Source organism: Heptranchias perlo, unplaced genomic scaffold, assembly GCF_035084215.1.
Source record: "Heptranchias perlo isolate sHepPer1 unplaced genomic scaffold, sHepPer1.hap1 HAP1_SCAFFOLD_148, whole genome shotgun sequence".
Taxonomy (NCBI): Eukaryota; Metazoa; Chordata; class Chondrichthyes; order Hexanchiformes; family Hexanchidae; genus Heptranchias; species Heptranchias perlo.
Window position 1 is genome coordinate 1078689 of NW_027138733.1, and position 19887 is coordinate 1098575.

At 53.6% G+C, this 19887-nt stretch overlaps 1 protein-coding gene across 4 annotated transcripts in view; it reads left to right on the top strand.

The window, feature by feature from the left end:
* Positions 1 to 16703, top strand: part of LOC137309134 (netrin-G1-like) — a 40042-nt gene extending 23339 nt beyond the window's left edge. Inside the window, exons 3-7 of one of the 4 annotated variants that reach the window (XM_067977429.1) lie at positions 35 to 207; positions 1717 to 1743; positions 10997 to 11164; positions 13763 to 13897; positions 15241 to 15470. In XM_067977429.1, the coding sequence (XP_067833530.1) occupies positions 35 to 207; positions 1717 to 1743; positions 10997 to 11164; positions 13763 to 13897; positions 15241 to 15470 (733 nt within the window). Of the gene's footprint in view, positions 1 to 34; positions 208 to 1716; positions 1744 to 10996; positions 11165 to 13762; positions 13898 to 15240; positions 15471 to 16616 lie in introns of those variants that run through there. The other 3 variants (XM_067977428.1, XM_067977427.1, XM_067977426.1) reach the window with 3 other exon arrangements.
* The last annotated feature ends 3184 nt before the right edge of the window (positions 16704 to 19887 follow it).

Here is a 19887-nt window from a genome sequence, read left to right on the forward strand (position 1 = left end):
TTTAAACCAGCTTGTCCCCTTGTTTTTTTGCCAGGTGTAAGTGCAATCTTCACGCCAACAACTGTGTCCTGGAGAAGGGGAAGCTGAGTTGCGAGTGTGAGCACAACACGACGGGGCCGGACTGCGGGAGATGCAAGAAAGGCTTTCAAGGCCGGCCGTGGAGAGCCGGCTCGTACCTCCCGATCCCCAAAGGGACGGCCAATATCTGTGAGTAACGAGGGCTTCTCCGGCCCCGCCTGATACCGGCGGCACCTTGGGTTTCGGTTCAGATTTCATTCTAATTCCAACTCCCGGCAATGCACCGATTCCAAAATAGAAGCAAATGGATGTTTGTGAATGAATTAATGTGTAAACAGAGACTCAGAGCGGGAGATTGGACAGAGACAGAGAACAGGAATAAGGACTGACTCCAGGGGGAGGGGACCACGAGGGGGAGGGGAAGGGGTTCAGGAGGGGGGAGAAGGGGTTCAGGAGGGGGGAGAAGGGGGTCAGGAGGGGGGAGAAGGGGTTCAGGAGGGGGGAGAAGGGGTTCAGGAGGGGGGAGAAGGGGTTCAGGAGGGGGGAGAAGGGGTTCAGGAGGGGGGAGAAGGGGTTCAGGAGGGGGGAGAAGGGGTTCAGGAGGGGGGAGAAGGGGTTCAGGAGGGGGGAGAAGGGGTTCAGGAGGGGGGAGAAGGGGTTCCGGAGGGGGGAGAAGGGGTTCCGGAGGGGGGAGAAGGGGTTCCGGAGGGGGGAGAAGGGGTTCAGGAGGGGGAGAAGGGGTTCAGGAGGGAGGGAGAAGGGGTTCAGGAGGGGGGAGAAGGGGTTCAGGAGGGGGGAGAAGGGGTTCAGGAGGGGGGAGAAGGGTTTCAGGAGGGGGGAGAAGGGGTTCCGGAGGGGGGAGAAGGGGTTCCGGAGGGGGGAGAAGGGGTTCCGGAGGGGGGAGAAGGGGTTCCGGAGGGGGGAGAAGGGGTTCCGGAGGGGGGTGATGGTCGATCCCCGGGGTGTGAATTTCCCCCGTGGCCCCTTTTTCTGTCGATTCCCTGATTCCCGGAGCCGGTTGAACGGAGGCGGCGATGGCGGCCCTGCCTTCCCACAATGCAGCGCGGCGGAGCAAAGGCCCCATCGAGAGCCCGGGCCCCGCTGCACTCTGGGAGATTGAGTCCCCTGACCCCGTGACCCCGGGGGCCGGATGTTGGCCACTGGTTGTCACAGTCCGGATGGGGAGGGGCGGAGCTGTCTGACCCTCCTCAGGCGAAGCCTCCATTCCCTCAAGGTGGGGCTCACTCTGGAATTACCACCTCCTGTATTATCCCCAACCCTCAACCCCTCCCCCTCCCCAACCCCTCCCTCCTCCCCCCAACCCTTCTCCTTGCCCTCCTCCATCACTCTCCCTCCATTCCGCTCCCCCTCCACTCCCCCAATGCTTCTCCCCCTCCCCAAATGCTCCCCTCCCCTTTCCCCATCCCCCTCCCCCGTCCAAACCACCTCCTCTCCCCCTCCTCCCTGCTCTCCCCCCTCCACTCCACTCCCCCCCATCTCGCCCCGTCCTCCCTCCTCTCCCTCCCCCTCCCCCTCCTCACCCCCCTCCCCCTCCCTTCACTCTGAAGAAATCTCCTTTCACTGTAATGTGTTTACGTTGTGTTCTGACACATTGTTCCACTAAAATACTTTATAATCCGTGTTCGACACAAACACCTGAACTCAGGCCCTGATTTTTGTTTCCGTTTCCCTCTCCAGGCCTCCCGAACACCGTCACCAGTGACCGTAAGTAGGACCTACGCTCTCTGACCTGTGACCTGCTGACCCAGAGCCCATTTCTGTATCTGGAGCGAACCTTCCCCTCGACCCCCCCTCGTGTCTCACTGACCGTGGAACAGGTGTAGGTGTGAACAGGGAGTGAGTGTGGAACAGGTGTCGGTGTGAACAGGGACTGAGTGTGGAACAGGTGTAGGTGTGAACAGGGACTGAGTGTGGAACAGGTGTAGGTGAACAGGGACTGAGTGTGGAACAGGTGTAGGTGTGAACAGGGACTGAGTGTGGAACAGGTGTGGGTGTGAACAGGGACTGAGTGTGGAACAGGTGCAGGTGTGAACAGGGAGTGAGTGTGGAACAGGTGTAGGGTGAACAGGGACTGAGTGTGGAACAGGTGTAGGTGTGAACAGGGACTGAGTGTGGAACAGGTGTGGGTGTGAACAGGGACTGAGTGTGGAACAGGTGTAGGTGTGAACAGGGAGTGAGTGTGGAACAGGTGCAGGTGTGAACAGGGACTGAGTGTATTTGTGGAAAGCTGTCTGGTTCCTGATACCGAGATCAATCGGGACCTGTTGTAATCCCGTTCTCCCAGATACAGAAATGGGAACTGGACGAGTGTCTCTCGGCCTCAATCTCTTCTCCTTCGTTTCCCGTATTTTGCATGAACTCGTTCCCGTTTATTTAACCCTTCGCATGCTGTCCATCTCATTCCAAACCATCGGCTACATTGAGCACCCAAATCAGCACCCATACTGACCGGGAGCAGAGTGTCCATAACTCCCCGTACTGACCGGGAGCAGAGTGTCCATAACTCCCCGTACTGACCGGGAGCAGAGTGTCCATAACTCCCCGTACTGACCGGGAGCAGAGTGTCCATAACTCCCCGTACTGACCGGGAGCAGAGTGTCCATAACTCCCCGTACTGACCGGGAGCAGAGTGTCCATAACTCCCCGTACTGACCGGGAGCAGAGTGTCCATAACTCCCCGTACTGACCGGGAGCAGAGTGTCCATAACTCTCCGCACTGACCGGGAGCAGAGTGTCCATAACTCCCCGTACTGACCGGGAGCAGAGTGTCCATAACTCCCCGTACTGACCGGGAGCAGAGTGTCCATAACTCCCCGTACTGACCGGGACAGAGTGTCCATAACTCCCCGTACTGACCGGGACAGAGTGTCCATAACTCCCCGTACTGACCGGGAGCAGAGTGTCCATAACTCCCCGTACTGACCGGGAGCAGAGTGTCCATAACTCCCCGTACTGACCGGGAGCAGAGTGTCCATAACTCCCCGTACTGACCGGGAGCAGAGTGTCCATAACTCCCCGTACTGACCGGGACAGAGTGTCCATAACTCCCCGTACTGACCGGGACAGAGTGTCCATAACTCCCCGTACTGACCGGGTCAGAGTGTCCATAACTACTGATACTGACCGGGAGCAGAGTGTCCATAACTCCCCGTACTGACCGGGAGCAGAGTGTCCATAACTCCCCGTACTGACCGGGAGCAGAGTGTCCATAACTCCCCGTACTGACCGGGTCAGAGTGTCCATAACTCCTGATACTGACCGGGAGCAGAGTGTCCATAACTCCCCGTACTGACCGGGAGCAGAGTGTCCATAACTCCCCGTACTGACCGGGAGCAGAGTGTCCATAACTCCCCGTACTGACCGGGAGCAGAGTGTCCATAACTCCCCGTACTGACCGGGAGCAGAGTGTCCATAACTCCCCGTACTGACCGGGAGAGAGTGTCCATAACTCCCCGTACTGACCGGGAGCAGAGTGTCCATAACTCCCCGTACTGACCGGGACAGAGTGTCCATAACTCCCCGTACTGACCGGGACAGAGTGTCCATAACTCCCCGTACTGACCGGGACAGAGTGTCCATAACTCCCCGTACTGACCGGGACAGAGTGTCCATAACTCCCCGTACTGACCGGGACAGAGTGTCCATAACTCCCCGTACTGACCGGGACAGAGTGTCCATAACTCCCCGTACTGACCGGGACAGAGTGTCCATAACTCCCCGTACTGACCGGGACAGAGTGTCCATAACTCCCCGTACTGACCGGGACAGAGTGTCCATAACTCCCCGTACTGACCGGGACAGAGTGTCCATAACTCCCCGTACTGACCGGGACAGAGTGTCCGTATCACAGTCCGATACTGGACAGGAACATGTGCGATGCTGGGACTGGGACTGGGACTGGGACACCCTGGGTTCTATGAAACGTTACACTTTGGACCCAAACCTGCCCCTTTCCTGCCCAGGTACAGCCAGAACCGACATGAAAAAACAGACCATCAAAACCTTCATCACTGGCACAAACTTAACGAAAGATAAACTCGTTCTAATGTCTTCAATGATTATCTATTTTGTCCTTAATGACTGACCGTGATTGTTACTGGATTCAGTCTCGCTGAATAATAACAGGGAGACTCAGTCAGATACTGGATCACACAGTTTGTCTTTCAAACACTCAACCTACTCGAATTACTGAAATCCCATAATAACAGCCTGTCACCAGCCTCCCCCCATTAAATCATCGGCTCCACAGACCAGATTCCAGCTAATTAGCGTTCGCTCGGCTTCGAGCTCCAACCCGGGCAGTGATTCGACCCGGAGAAGCGATTGATTGAACCGACATTGGCTCCCGGTCTAGCAACGCCTCGCAATTAAAATTCTCATCCTCACCTTCAAATCCCTCCCTGGCCTCGCCCCTCCCTATCTCTGTAACCTCCTCCAGCCCCTCGCCCCTCCCTATCTCTGTAACCTCCTCCAGCCCCACACCCCTCCCTATCTCTGTAACCCCCTCCAGCCCCACACCCCTCCCCATCTCTGTAAACCCCTCCAGCCCCTCGCCCCTCCCAATCTCTGTAACCTCCTCCAGCCCGACACCCCTCCCTATCTCTGTAACCTCCTCCAGCCCCTCGCCCCTCCCTATCTCTGTAACCCCCTCCAGCCCCACACCCCTCCCTATCTTAGTAACCTCCTCCAGCTCCTCACCCCTCCCTATCTCTGTAACCTCCTCCAGCCCTACACCCCTCCCGCTCTCTGTAACCTCCCCCAGCCCTACACACCACCCTATCTCTGTAACCTCCTCCAGCCCCTCACCCCGCCCTATCTCTGTAACCTCCTCCAGCCCTACACCCCTCCCTATCTCTGTTACCCCCTCCAGCCCTGCACCCCTCCCTATCTCTGTAACCTCCTCCAGCCCCTCACCCCTCCCTATCTGTGTAACCTCCTCCAGCCCCTCACCCCTCCCTATCTCTGTAACCTCCTCCAGCCCCTCACCCCTCCCGATCTCTGTAACTTCCTGCAGCCCCTCACCCCTCCCTATCTCTGTAACTTCCTCCAGTCCTACACCCCTCCCTATCTCTGTAACCCCCTCCAGCCCGACACCCCTCCCTATCTCTGTAACCTCCTCCAGCCCTACACCCCTCCTGATCTCTGTAACTTCCTCCAGTCCTACACCCCTCCCTATCTCTGTAACTTCCTCCAGTCCTACACCCTTCCCTATCTCTGTAACCCCCTCCAGCCCGACACCCCTCCCTATCTCTGTAACCTCCTCCAGCTCTGCACCCCTCCGAGATCTCTGCGCTCCTCCAATTCTGGCCTCTTGTCCATCCCCGATTTCCTTTGCTCCGCCATTGGCGGCCGTGCCTTCAGCTGCCGAGGTCCTAAGCTCTGGAATTCCCTCCATAAACCTCTCCACCTCTTCCCCCTCTCTCTCCTCCTTTAAAATGTTCATCAAAACCCACCTCTTTGATGAAACTTTTGGTCACCTGTCCGAATATCTCGTTATGTGGCTCGGTGTTAAATTCTGTTTGATAATCGCTCCTGTGAAGGGCCTGGGGACGTTTTACTACGTTAAAGGCGCTATATAAATGCAGGTTGTTGTTATTATCTGTGGGCGAGGGTCAGAAACTGTGACCGTTTGTTCAGATTGAATAGAATCATAGAATCATAGGATCATAGAAGTTACAACATGGAAACAGGCCCTTCGGCCCAACATGTCCATGTCGCCCAGTTTATTCCACTAAGCTAGTCCCAGTTGCCTGCACTTGGCCCATATCCCTCTATACCCATCTTACCCATGTAACTGTCCAAATGCTTTTTAAATGACAAAATTGTACCCGCCTCTACTACTGCCTCTGGCAGCTCGTTCCAGACACTCACCACCCTTTGAGTGAAAAAATTGCCCCTCTGGGCCCTTTTGTATCTCTCCCCTCTCACCTTAAATCTATGCCCCCTCGTTATAGACTCCCCTACCTTTGGGAAAAATTTTTGACTATCTACCTTATCTATGCCCCTCATTATTTTATAGACTTCTATAAGATCACCCCTTAACCTCCTACTCTCCAGGGAAAAAAGTCCCAGTCCATCTAACCTCTCCCTGTGAGTCAAACCATCAAGTCCCGGTAGCATCCTAGTAAATCTTTTCTGCACTCTTTCTAGTTTAATAATATCCTTTCTGTAATTGAGTGACCAGAACTGTACACAGTATTCCAAGTGTGGCCTTACCAATGTCCTGTACAACTTCAACAAGACATCCCAACTCCTGTATTCAATGTTCTGACCAATGAAACCAAGCATGCCGAATGCCTTCTTCACCACCCTATCCACCTGTGACTCCACTTTCAAGGAGCTATGAATCTGTACTCCTAGATCTCTTTGTTCTATAACTCTCCCCAACGCCCTACCATTAACGGAGTAGGTCCTGGCCCGATTCGATCTACCAAAATGCATCACCTCACATTTATCTAAATTAAGCTCCATCTGCCATTCATCGGCCCACTGGCCCAATTTATTAAGGTCCTGTTGCAATCCTAGATAACCTTCTTCACTGTCCACAATGCCAATAATCTTGGTGTCATTTGCAAACTTACTAAACATGCCTCCTAAATTCTCATCCAAATCATTAATATAAATAACAAATAACAGCGGACCCAGCACCGATCCCTGAGGTACACCGCTGGACACAGGCCTCCAGTTTGAAAAACAACCCTCTACAACCACCCTCTGTCTTCTGTCGTCAAGCCAATTTTGTATCCAATTGGCTACCTCACCTTGGATCCCATGAGATATAACCTTATGTAAAAAATATATTTTTAACTGAGCAACTTGACCCCTGCAAGAAGGAATTTGTTTTTATTGAAGTTTGTGAGACTCAGTTCGGAGACACAGTCAGTCGTGGGGATGGGAGCAGGAAGTTACAAAGGGACATGGACAGACTGAGTGAGTGGGCAAAACTGAGGCAGATGGAGTTCAATGTGGACAAGATATATTGGCCCTGGAGGGGGTGCAGCGCAGATTCACCAGAATGATACCGGGGCTAAAAGGGTTAAATTAAGAGGACAGGTTACATAAACCAGGCTTGTATTCCCTCGAGTTTAGAAGATTGAGGGGTGATCAGATCAAGGTGTTTAAAATGATTCAACGATTTGATAGGGCAGATAAAGAGAAACTATTTCCTCTGGTGGGAGAGTCCAGAACAAGGGGGAATAATCTTCAAATTAGAGCTCGGCCGTGCAGGGGTGATGTCAGGAAGCATTTCTTCACACAAAGGGGAGTGGAAATCTGGAACTCTCTCCCCCAAAAGGCTGTGGATGCTGGGAGTCAATTGGAGCTTTCAAGTCTGAGATCGATAGATTTTTGTTGGGTGAGGGTATTGAGGGATATGGAGCAAAGGAGGGTGAATGGAGTTGAGGTACAGATCAGCCATGATCTTATATGAACAGCAGAACAGGCTCGAGGGGCTGAATGGCCTCCTCCTGTTCCTGTGTAACAGGCTCGAGGGGCTGAATGGCCTCCTCCTGTTCCTGTGCAACAGGCTCGAGGGGCTGAATGGCCTCCTCCTGTTCCTGTGTAATAGACCGGAGGGGCTAAATGGCCTCCTCCTGTTCCTGTGTAACAGGCTCAAGGGGCTGAATGGCCTCCTCTGTTCCTGTGTAACAGGCTCGAGGGACTGAATGACCTCCTCTGTTCCTGTGTAACAGGCTCGAGGGGCTGAATGGCCTCCTCCTGTTCCAATATCCTGTGGATAGTGAGGTTTCACTGCTGACATCATCTTTAAAAAAAATCTATCAGCTGAAAAGTAACTTCTGGCAGGAAATCATTACAAACATCTGTCTGACCCCAGCAGATTGAAATCATTGCAAACATCTGTCTGACCCCAGCAGATTGAAATCATTACAAACATCTGTCTGACCCCAGCAGATTAAAATCATTACAAACATCTGTCTGACCCCAGCAGATTGAAATCATTACAAACATCTGTCTGACCCCAGCAGATTGAAATCATTACAACATCTGTCTGACCCCAGCAGATTGAAATCTGTGACGATTTTCAGAAATATTTGTTGGGTTTTGATGGAAGTGTCTGGTTGCTTGTCTCTCGGACCCACTCACTGTCCCGTGCAGTCTCGAGTCGATATGTTTGTGCGCACAGTACAGATGTTCTGTTCAGACCGCGCGTTGTTCTCCATCTGGGATTAATCTTTGCTGATTTCTCCTGACGCAGCTCATCCAAAGCAAGGTCAGACACGGCCAAGTATCTCATCACTGGAGGTCACTAACACAAAGCAAGGTCAGACACGGCCAAGTATCTCATCACTAGAGGTCACTGACACAAAGCAAGGTCAGACACGGCCAAGTATCTCATCACTGGAGGTCACTAACACAAAGCAAGGTCAGACACGGCCAAGTATCTCATCACTAGAGGTCACTGACACAAAGCAAGGTCAGACACGGCCAAGTATCTCATCACTCGGGGTCACTAACACAAAGCAAGGTCAGACACGGCCAAGTATCTCATCACTGGAGGTCACTAACACAAAGCAAGGTCAGACACGGCCAAGTATCTCATCACTGGAGGTCACTAACACAAAGCAAGGTCAGACACGGCCAAGTATCTCATCACTAGAGGTCACTGACACAAAGCAAGGTCAGACACGGCCAAGTATCTCATCACTGGAGGTCACTAACACAAAGCAAGGTCAGACACGGCCAAGTATCTCATCACTCGAGGTTACCAACACAAAGTAAGGGAGGAGCTCTCAAACAATGCTACTGGCTTACAGCAGAAAGATGAAGAAAGAAAGACTTGCATTTATATAGCGCCTTTCACAATCTCAAGACATCCCAATGTACTTTACAGCCAAAGAAGTACTTTTGAAGTGTGGTCACTGTTGTAATGTAGGAAACGCGGCAGAAAATTTGCGCACAGCAAGATCCCACAAACAGCAATAAATAAAGAGCAGATAATTTATTTTTAGTGACGTTGAGTTGAGGGATAAATATTGGCCAGGACAACGGGGAGAACTACCTTGCTCTTCGAAATACTGCCATGAGATCTTTTACGTCCACCTGAGAGGGTGGACGGGGCCTCGGTTTAATGTTTCATTCGAAAGACTGGACTTCCGACAATGCAGCACTCCCTCATTACTGCCCCTCCGACAGCGCAGCACTCCCTCATTACTGCCCCTCCGACAGTGCAGCACTCCCTCATTACTGCCCCTCCGACAGTACAGCACTCCCTCATTACTGCCCCTCCGACAGTACAGCACTCCCTCATTACTGCCCCTCCGACAGTGCAGCATTCCCTCATGACTGCCCCTCCGACAGGACAGCACTCCCTCATTACTGCCCCTCCGACAATACAGCACTCCCTCATTACTGCCCCTCCGACAGTACAACACTCCTTCATTACTGCCCCTCCGACAGTACAGCACTCCCTCAGTGCAGCGCTCCCTCATTACTGCCCCTCCGACAGTGCAGCACTCCCTCATTACTGCCCCTCCGACAGTACAACACTCCTTCATTACTGCCCCTCCGACAGTACAGCACTCCCTCAGTGCAGCGCTCCCTCATTACTGCCCCTCCGACAATGCAGCACTCCCTCATTACTGCCCCTCCGACAGTGCAGCACTCCCTCATTACTGCCCCTCCGACAGTGCAGCACTCCCTCATTACTGCACCTCCGACAATACAGCACTCCCTCATTACTGCCCCTCCGACAATACAGCACTCCCTCATTACTGCCCCTCCGACAGTGCAGCACTCCCTCATTACTGCCCCTCCGACAGTACAGCACTCCCTCATTACTGCCCCTCCGACAGTACAGCACTCCCTCATTACTGCCCCTCCGACAGTACAGCACTCCCTCATTACTGCCCCTCCGACAGTACAGCACTCCCTCATTACTGCCCCTCCGACAGTACAGCACTCCCTCATTACTGCCCCTCCGACAGTGCAGCACTCCCTCAGCACTGACCCTCCGACAGTACAGCACTCCCTCATTACTGCCCCTCCGACAGTACAGCACTCCCTCATTACTGCCCCTCCGACAGTGCAGCACTCCCTCAGTACTGACCCTCCGACAGTACAGCACTCCCTCATTACTGCCCCTCCAATAGTACAGCACTCCCTCATTACTGCCCCTCCGACAGTGCAGCACTCCCTCAGTACTGACCCTCCGACAGTACAGCACTCCCTCATTACTGACCCTCCGACAATACAGCACTCCCTCATTACTGACCCTCTGACAGTACAGCACTCCCTCATTACTGCCCCTCCGACAGTACAGCACTCCCTCATGACTGCCCCTCCGACAGTACAACACTCCCTCATTACTGCCCCTCCGACAGTACAGCACTCCCTCATTACTGCCCCTCCGACAGTACAGCACTCCCTCATTACTGCCCCTCCGACAGTACAACACTCCCTCATTACTGCCCCTCCGACAGTACAGCACTCCCTCATTACTGCCCCTCCGACAGTACAGCACTCCCTCATTACTGCCCCTCCGACAGTACAGCACTCCCTCATTACTGCCCCTCCGACAGTACAGCACTCCCTCATTACTGACCCTCCGACAGTACAGCACTCCCTCAGTACTGACCCTCCGACAGTACAGCACTCCGAGTGTTGGCCTGGATTTTAGGTTCAAGTCTCTGGAGTGGGGCTTGACCCAATGACCTTCTGACTCCGCGGTGAGAGTGCTGCCCACTGAGCCACACCACCGGACTCTATAAACCCTGGAACGTTCCCATCCATCGCCATCTGCCTGATTCAATGTGACCGTATCGAGCCAGGAGTCTGATGTTCTCCCCTCACTGCTAAAAGTCTCAGTGTCTCCCCTCCCTCCCGTTCCAGACATTTCCTCTCCGCCTCTCATTCCTGCAGCATGTGACCCGCTCGCAGTTTGCGACCCGCCTACGTCCTGTCTACGTCCCGTCTACACTTTCTGTCTTTTCCTTGCAAGACTGTGAATGTTTCGGCCACTCGAACCGGTGCAGTTACATCGAGCTGCTCACCACCACCATTTGCGTGAGCTGTAAGCACAACACGAGAGGCCGACACTGCCAGTTGTGCCGACTGGGCTATCACCGAAACCCGTCAGCAGAGCTGGACCATCACAACGTTTGCCTCGGTCAGTTCCTGTTACAATCTCCGCTCTCGCCTCCTTCCTTCACCCTTCAGATTTCAGCCCGAAACAAGATAAAGAAACAAAAAGGAACCTTCGATAGGGCTGAGCAAAAGGAATCGGCTCCCCTTTCCCCAGAGATTAGACCCGGTCCGACCTTTCCCCGGAGATCAGACCCGGTCCGACCTTTCCCCAGAGATCAGACCCGGTCCGACCTTTCCCCGGAGATCAGACCCGGTCCGACCTTTCCCCGGAGATCAGACCCGGTCCGACCTTTCCCCGGAGATCAGACCCGGTCCGACCTTTCCCCGGAGATCAGACCCGGTCCGACCTTTCCCCGGAGATCAGACCCGGTCCGACCTTTCCCCGGAGATCAGACCCGGTCCGACCTTTCCCCGGAGATCAGACCCGGTCCGACCTTTCCCCGGAGATCAGACCCGGTCCGACCTTTCCCCGGAGATCAGACCCGGTCCGACCTTTCCCCAGAGATCAGACCCGGTCCGACCTTTCCCCAGAGATCAGACCCGGTCCGACCTTTCCCCGGGGATCAGACCCGGTCCGACCTTTCCCCAGAGATCAGACCCGGTCCGACCTTTCCCCAGAGATCAGACCCGGTCCGACCTTTCCCCAGAGATCAGACCCGGTCCGACCTTTCCCCGGGGATCAGACCCGGTCCGACCTTTCCCCGGAGATCAGACCCGGTCCGACCTTTCCCCAGAGATCAGACCCGGTCCGACCTTTCCCCAGAGATCAGACCCGGTCCGACCTTTCCCCGGAGATCAGACCCGGTCCGACCTTTCCCCGGAGATCAGACCCGGTCCGACCTTTCCCCGGAGATCAGACCCGGTCCGACCTTTCCCCGGAGATCAGACCCGGTCCGACCTTTCCCCGGAGATCAGACCCGGTCCGACCTTTCCCCGGAGATCAGACCCGGTCCGACCTTTCCCCTGAGATCAGACCCGGTCCGACCTTTCCCCGGAGAACAGACCCGGTCCGACCTTTCCCCAGAGATCAGACCCGGTCCGACCTTTCCCCAGAGATCAGACCCGGTCCGACCTTTCCCCAGAGATCAGACCCGGTCCGACCTTTCCCCGGAGATCAGACCCGGTCCGACCTTTCCCCGGAGATCAGACCCGGTCCGACCTTTCCCCGGAGATCAGACCCGGTCCGACCTTTCCCCGGAGATCAGACCCGGTCTGACCTTTCCCCGGAGATCAGACCCGGTCCGACCTTTCCCCGGAGATCAGACCCGGTCCGACCTTTCCCCAGAGATCAGACCCGGTCCGACCTTTCCCCAGAGATCAGACCCGGTCCGACCTTTCCCCGGAGATCAGACCCGGTCCGACCTTTCCCCGGAGATCAGACCCGGTCCGACCTTTCCCCGGAGATCAGACCCGGTCCGACCTTTCCCCGGAGATCAGACCCGGTCCGACCTTTCCCCGGAGATCAGACCCGGTCTGACCTTTCCCCGGAGATCAGACCCGGTCCGACCTTTCCCTGGCGATGAGGCCTGGCCCTGAGGTAAATTGAAAGCCCTGTGTTGTGACGATATTATCATTGCTTCCCTGTCTCCATTGTTTTTCTGGAATTTGTATGTTGTTTGTTCTCTCGGCAAACGAACATCCTTCATCGTAGCAGCATCACTCGCCTCTGCTCAATGTTACCCTCCCCCATTGTCTAACATCAATGTTCTCTCTCCATTTCCTCATCTCCTTCCCATTCTCCACACATAGAATTACAGAGAATGTACAGCACAGAAACAGGCCATTCGGCCCAACTGGACTGTACCGGTGTTTATGCTCCACACGTGGCTCCTCCCACCTTACTTCATCTCATCCTATCAGCAGATCCTTCTATTCCTTTCTCTCTCGTGTTTATCTAGCTTCCCCTTAAATGCAACTATGCTATTTGCCTCAACTACAGTGAGTTCCACATTCTCACCACTCTCTGGATCGAGAAGTTTCTCCTGAATTCCTTATTGGATTTATTAGTGACAGTCTTATATTTATGGCCCCTAGTTTCGGTCTCCCCCACAAATGGAAACATCTTCTCTCCGTCTATCTTATCAAACCCTTTCATAATTTTGAAGACCTCTATCAGGTCACCCCTCAGTCTTCTCTTTTCTTGAGAAAAGAGCCCCAGCCTATTCCATCTTTCCTGATATTTATAACCTCTCAGTTCTGGTATCATCCTTATGATTTTTTGCACCCTCTCCAGTGTCTCTCTATCCTTTTTATAATATGGAGACCAGAACTGTGCACAATTCTCCAAGTGTGGTCTAACCAAGGTTCTGTCCAAGTTTAACATAACCTCTCTGATTGTGAATTCTCTCCCTCTAATAATGAACCCCGGAGCTTGGTTTGCTTTTTATGGTCTTGTTAACCTGCGTTAATTGTGTGCAGTCGCCCCAAGGAGTGGAACACGGGCCGTGTCCAATCAGTGTGTGGACGATTGACGCTGTTTGTAAACTGTTGGAGACTTGTTTCCCCCCAGAGTCGGCTCGTCCCCTGTCCTGGGCCCGAGTCATTTGTGTCCCTGAGGTTGTGTCGATGGGTTTTATTGGGAACAGCCATGTGCAGTGTGTGTGTTGTCTTGTTTCTGCAGACTGTCAGTGTCACCCCTATGGCTCACTCCATGATCGCTGTAATGAGACGGGATATTGTGACTGTAAGGAGGGGACAGCAGGGCCCAAGTGTGACAAGTGCCTGCCCGGATATTACTGGCACAGGGGCTGCCGAGGTAAGTAACCGTTCCAGCACCAGCCCCTCCCTCACTCCGCCTGGCTCCTGTGTGTCAGGATCAGCAGTGGATCCGATAGCAGAGATACCAGGGGGGGGAACACAAAGGCTTTTAGACAAGGAGCCCTCCTGGGTTCCCCCATCACCCTGAGAAACAATTAGTGGCACAGCTCCTCGCAAAGGGAGGGACTGGAGTTCAGTGAGGAGCATTTCATAGAATCAGACAGCACACAAGGAGGCCATTCAGCCCATCGAGGCAGTGCTGGCTCTTTGAAAGAGCGATCCTATTAGTCTCACTCCCCCTGCTCTTTCCCCATAGCCCTGCAAATTTTTCCCCTTCAAGTATTTATTCAATTATCTTTTGAAAGTTATTATTGAATCTGCTTCCAGATCAGAACAACTCACTGTGTAAAAACATTCACCTCATCTCCCCTCTGGTTATTTTGCCAATTACCTTAAATCTGTGTCCTCTGGTTACTGACCCTCCTGCCAGTGGAAACAGTTTCTCCTTATTTACTCTATTAAAACCCCTCATAATTTTTAACCCCTCTATTAAATCTCCCCTTAACCTTCTCAGTTCTGAAGAGAACAATCCCAGCTTCTCCAGTCTCTCCACATAACTCAAGTCCCTCATCTCTGGTATCATTCTGGTAAATCTCCTCTGCACCCTCTCCAAGGCCTTGACATCCTTCCTAAAGTGCGGTGCCCAGAATTGGACACAATAATTTGACACAGAATTTAACCCTCAGTCTCTCCTTCAGTATTTAATCATCAATTTAGTCCTATTCACCCATCACCCCTGTGATCTCTGACCTACATTGGCTCCCGGTCCAGCAACACCTCAATTTTAAGATTCACATCCTCACATTGAAATCCCTCCGTTGCCTCGCCCCTCCCTATCTCTGTAACCTTCTTCAGCCCGACACCCCTCCGAGATCTCTGCGCTCCCCCAATTCTGGCCTCTTGCACATCCCCCATTTCCTTCACCCCCCCCATTGGCGGCCGTGCCTTCAGCTGTCTGGACCTTAAACTCTGGAATTCCCCCCAAACCTCTTCGCCTCTCCCCTTCTCTCTCCTCCTTTAAGACCCTCCTTAAAATCTACCTCTTTGACCAAGCTTTTGGTCCCCTATCCTAATATCTCCTTATGTGGTTCAGTGTTAATTTTGGTCTGATTTACGCTCCTGTGAAGCACCTTGGGCCGTTTTACTACGTTAAAGGCGCTATATAAATGCAAGTAATTGTTGGTGTAAAAGTGAAACACTGGGAGCGGCGACAGTTCAAACAATCTCTGAGGTCAGGAGATTTTCAGTGACCTGACGTTTCTTTTCTCTGACCTCTTGCAGCCGGCGTGTGCGATAACTTGCTGACGCGGTGTCAGAACGGAGGAGTGTGCGAGGACAATGGGAGGTGTCGCTGTCCCGCTCCCTACACCGGGCTCCTGTGTGAGAAAGGCCAGTGTGGGAAGGAAGCAGGAGGGTGTGTCTCCCAATCCCCCCGGGACCCCACCTTACACCGGGTGCTGCTGTCACTGACTGCGCTGCTAACCACCGCTAACGGACGCCCGGCGCTCTGACCCGCTTCCAGCGCCACGGACGCTCACGGGAAGGTGCAAAGAGCGGAGGAGAATCCAGCGTTTACTGCGTCCCTGTTAAACACGGTCCCCGCCCTCCGGCCCGGGAAAGGCAAACTGTAACCCAGGCCTGAGCCCACCCACCCACCCACCGAGCCCGACTGTATCTCCGAGCCCTGAAGGAATGGGCAGTCAGTGGGGACTGTACTTTCAGACCCCCCGCCGGAGGGAGGGTGGGAGGGAGGGAGGGAGCTGCTAATATTCATTCTCCAATCGCCAGCCTGGCCTCGGATGGCCAGCTTTGGGAAAGAAGAAAGAAAGACTTGCATTTATATAGCACCTTTCACCACCTCAGGACGTCCCAAAGAGCTTTACAGACAATGAAGTACTTTTGAAGTGTCGTCACTGTTGGAATGTAGGAAACACGGCAGAAAATTTGTGGAGCTCAGAGGAGGCCGTTCCCCGCTCTGGTGCAGCCCTCGCTCGCTCGCCCCTCACTCACTCCCTCTCCCTCACTCTCTCCCTTCCTCACTCTCCCTCACACCCTCATTCACTCCTCACTCACTCTGTCCCTCCACTCACTCAATCCACACTCCCTCCCTCCCTCACTTCATTCATTCACTCCCTCAGTCACTCCACTCACTCATCAATTGCTTGCCCCTCACTCACTCACTCCCTCCATCCCTCTCACTCCTCACTCTCCACACTCACTCCTTCACTCCCTCCCTCACTCTTTCCCTCACTCCTTCCCTCCCTCACTCCCTCCCTCACTCACTCAGTCACTCACTCATTCCTCACTCACTCACTCCCTCACTCACTGCGAGGGATTGCTGTTGGTACATCGTGACCTGAGGAAATCTGTGGGCCGGCTTCGAGCGGCCTACAACCTGGGCTTTAGTGACCGTTGTGTGTAATCCTGGAGCGCATCAGAGCGATGGGGGAATAATCCTGAGCAGTGAGTGGAGAGTGTTAGTGCGTTTATCGATTCTTTTGTATTAAGATGAAGTTATTTTCTTGCAATCCCACAATGTTCCATGTAGTTTTTGTGTGAATCGCGGTTTGTGTTGAATATATCTCTCACTGTGTAATTCCCAGCGACGGGGGGAATGAGACGGTTTTATTTTATTTGGATGATTTTCCTGTGCACAGATTTCTCTGTAACTGCAACGTGCTGACATCAAAGAATCTGAGTTTACAGCTCTGGAAAGTGTCATAAGATCCAGGAAAGGATTTGATGCTTTTCTCTGGACAACAATAAAAGCTGCTGCAGAAAGTGTCCTGGTCTCCTGATCTGGGTCCTGACTATGTGTCTGTGGGAATGGGTTCAGGGGGAGGGGGAAGGGGTTGAGGGGCAGGGGAGTGGGTTGAGGGGGAGGGAAAGGGGTTGAGGGGAAGGGGTTAAGGGGGTTAGGAAGGGGGTTCGGGGGGGAGTGTCCCGGGTCGGTTCCGGTCCTGGGTTCCCCGATTCCAGGAGCCTGTTGAACGGGAGCCATCGACAGATTGGGCCGTATTGCACTCTGGGAGATTGAGTGACCTGACCCCGTGACCCCAGACAGGCGGCGGAGGGGGAGGGGGACAGTGGCCAGGGAGGAGGGGAGGGGGTGGAATCAGCAGCATGGGAACGGAGTTTGTGGCGGGGATCGAAGACACCGGCTGAAATTTTAACTCCAAGCTGTGAAGTCGGCGGGGGGCGAATTCCCTGAGTCCGGGTTTCCCGGACGTCCTTAGGATTTTGACGTCAGGACGTCTTTTAGGTTTTTTTGCGCCCAAAAGTTCGTCTGGATTGACAGGCTGGTCTCAGTCGGACGGGAGAAGAGCAAGGAAGATGATGTGAGGGGTGAGTGTTAGACGGAGGGCGGGAGGGAGGTATTGGGGCTGGAATTCACCGGGGGTGAAGGGTCGATAGTCATCAGGGGTCATCGGGGGTTGGCACCAGCGGGCAGGAGTAATCGCAGGGTACAGGGGTCATCATGGGAGGTGTCAGAGATTGTGGGGGATGTCGGAGATCGTGGTGAGGTCGGAGATCGTGGTGGGGTCCCAGATCATGTGGGGGTCGCAGGTTGTGGGGGGTCGCAGGTCGTGGGGGGGTCAGAGATCGTGAGGGGTCAGAGATCGTGGTAGGGTTGGAAATCGTGGGTGGGGTCACAGATGGTGATGGGGTCGGAGATTGTTGTGGGGGGATCGGCGACCGTGGCGAGGGGGGGGTCGGAGATCGTGGTGGGGTCGGAGATCGTGGGGGGGGGGTCTGAGATTGTAGGGGCAGGTTGGAGATTGTGTGTCGGGGGGTCAGAGATCATGGGGCGGAGGGGTTGCCCCAGGGAAGCTTGTTGGGCCTGGGGGAAGCACTCCTGCTCCTCCGGGCCCACAAGCCCTGCGATAAAGGCTCTCACCTGCTGTTTGGGGCCTTCTCACCTCCTCTCACGAGGCGTGAAGGAGAAGGCCCGGGAATCCAGACAAAGCAGCACTCCCTCCGCACTGCCCTGGAGTGGCAGCTTGGATCATGAGCTCAAACTCCCGAGCCCCAGCAAGTCGCACAACTCTCTAGTCCCAGAATAGAACATGTTACCAACTGAGCTCTGCACCGGTCAGGCAGCATCTGAGGGGCAACGTTTTGGGTGGGATCCTGAGTCAGTTCTGCTGTTTATCGCCAGCAATTTGTTTTATTCAAAGTACAGATGCCATTTTGTCGAAATGTCTTTAATCTAAAAACGGAGAAACAGTGTACACACGCTGACACTAAAGGAATTGAAGGTGAAATATTAGTGAGCATTCCTGGTTCCTTTCAGAGACCGAGCAATCAGTTATTGAAGCCCCCCTGCCCATGGTTTAGTGGGTAAAGTGTAACTGGTCTGATGTGTTGACCGTGGGCTCCACATGGTCTCGGTCTCATTAAACTGGGGCAGGACAAAGAATCAGTCAGGGTTAAATTTATATTTATCAGTGACTTGGATGAAGGAATAGAGAGCCGTGTTTCTCAGTTTGCTGACGACACTAAGTTAGGTGACACAGTAAATAGTGTAGATGGGAGCAGAAAGTTGCAAAGGGACATTGGTCGATTCAGTGAGTGGGCAAAACTGGGGCAGATGGAGTTCAATGTGGGGAAGTGTGAGGTCATTCACTTTGGACCGAAGAAAGATCGATCAGAGTATTTTCTAAATGGTGAGAAGCCGGGAACTGTGGAGGAGCCGAGAGATTTAGGGGTCCAAGTACAGAAATCACTAAACGCCAGTGGACAGGTACAAAAAACAATTAAAAAGGCGAATGGGATGTTGGTCTTTATCTCGGGGGCTGGAATACAAAGGGGAGGAAGTGATGTTCCAGCTGCACAGAGCTCTGGTCAGACCACATCTGGAGACTGGGTTCAGTTCTGGGCACCGCACCTCAGGAAGGATATATTGGCCCTGGAGTGGGTGCAGCGCAGATTCACCAGAATGTTCTTATTAGGGCGGGAAAGTGGAATTCAGGTGAAAGATCAGCCATGATCTGATTGAATGGCGGAGCAGGCTCGAGGGGCCGTATGGCCGACTCCTGCTCCTAGTTCTTATGTTCTTATATCGGGGCTGGAAAGGTTAAATTACGAGGCCAGGCTGCACACACTAGGCTCATATGCCCTGAGTCTCGAAGATTAAGGGGTGATCTAATTGAATATTTAAAATGATTAAAGGATTCGATAGGGTAGATGAAGAGAAATTATTTCCTCTGGTGGGGGAGTCCAGAACAAGGGGGAATAATCTTAAAATTAGAGCTCGGCCGTTCAGGGGTGATGTCAGGAAGCATTTCTTCACACAAAGGGGAGTGGAAATCTGGAACTTTCTCCCCCAAAAAGCTGTTGAGGCTGGGGGTCAATTGAAAATTTGAAAACTGAGATTGATAGATTTTTGTTGGGTGAGGGGATTAAGGGTTAGATGGAGTTAAGATACAGATCAGCCATGATCTAATTGAATGGCGGAACAGGCTGGAGGGGATGAATGGCCTCCTCCTGCTCCTATGTTCCCATAACCAGAATTGGACACAGTGCTCGGGGTGGGTCTGACCAGAACTGGACACAGTACTCGAGGTGGGTCTGACCAGAACTGGACACAGTGCTCGAGGTGGGTCTGACCAGAACTGCACACAGTACTCGGGGTGGGTCTGACCAGAACTGGACACAGTGCTCGGGGTGGGTCTGACCAGAACTGGACACAGTACTCGGGGTGGGTCTGACCAGAACTGGACACAGTGCTCGGGGTGGGTCTGACCAGAACTGGACACAGTGCTCGGGGTGGGTCTGACCAGAACTGGACACAGTGCTGGAATGGGTCTGACCAGAACTGGACACAGTACTCGGGGTGGGTCTGACCAGAACTGGACACAGTGCTCGGGGTGGGTCTGACCAGAACTGGACACAGTACTGGAATGGGTCTGACCAGAACTGGACACA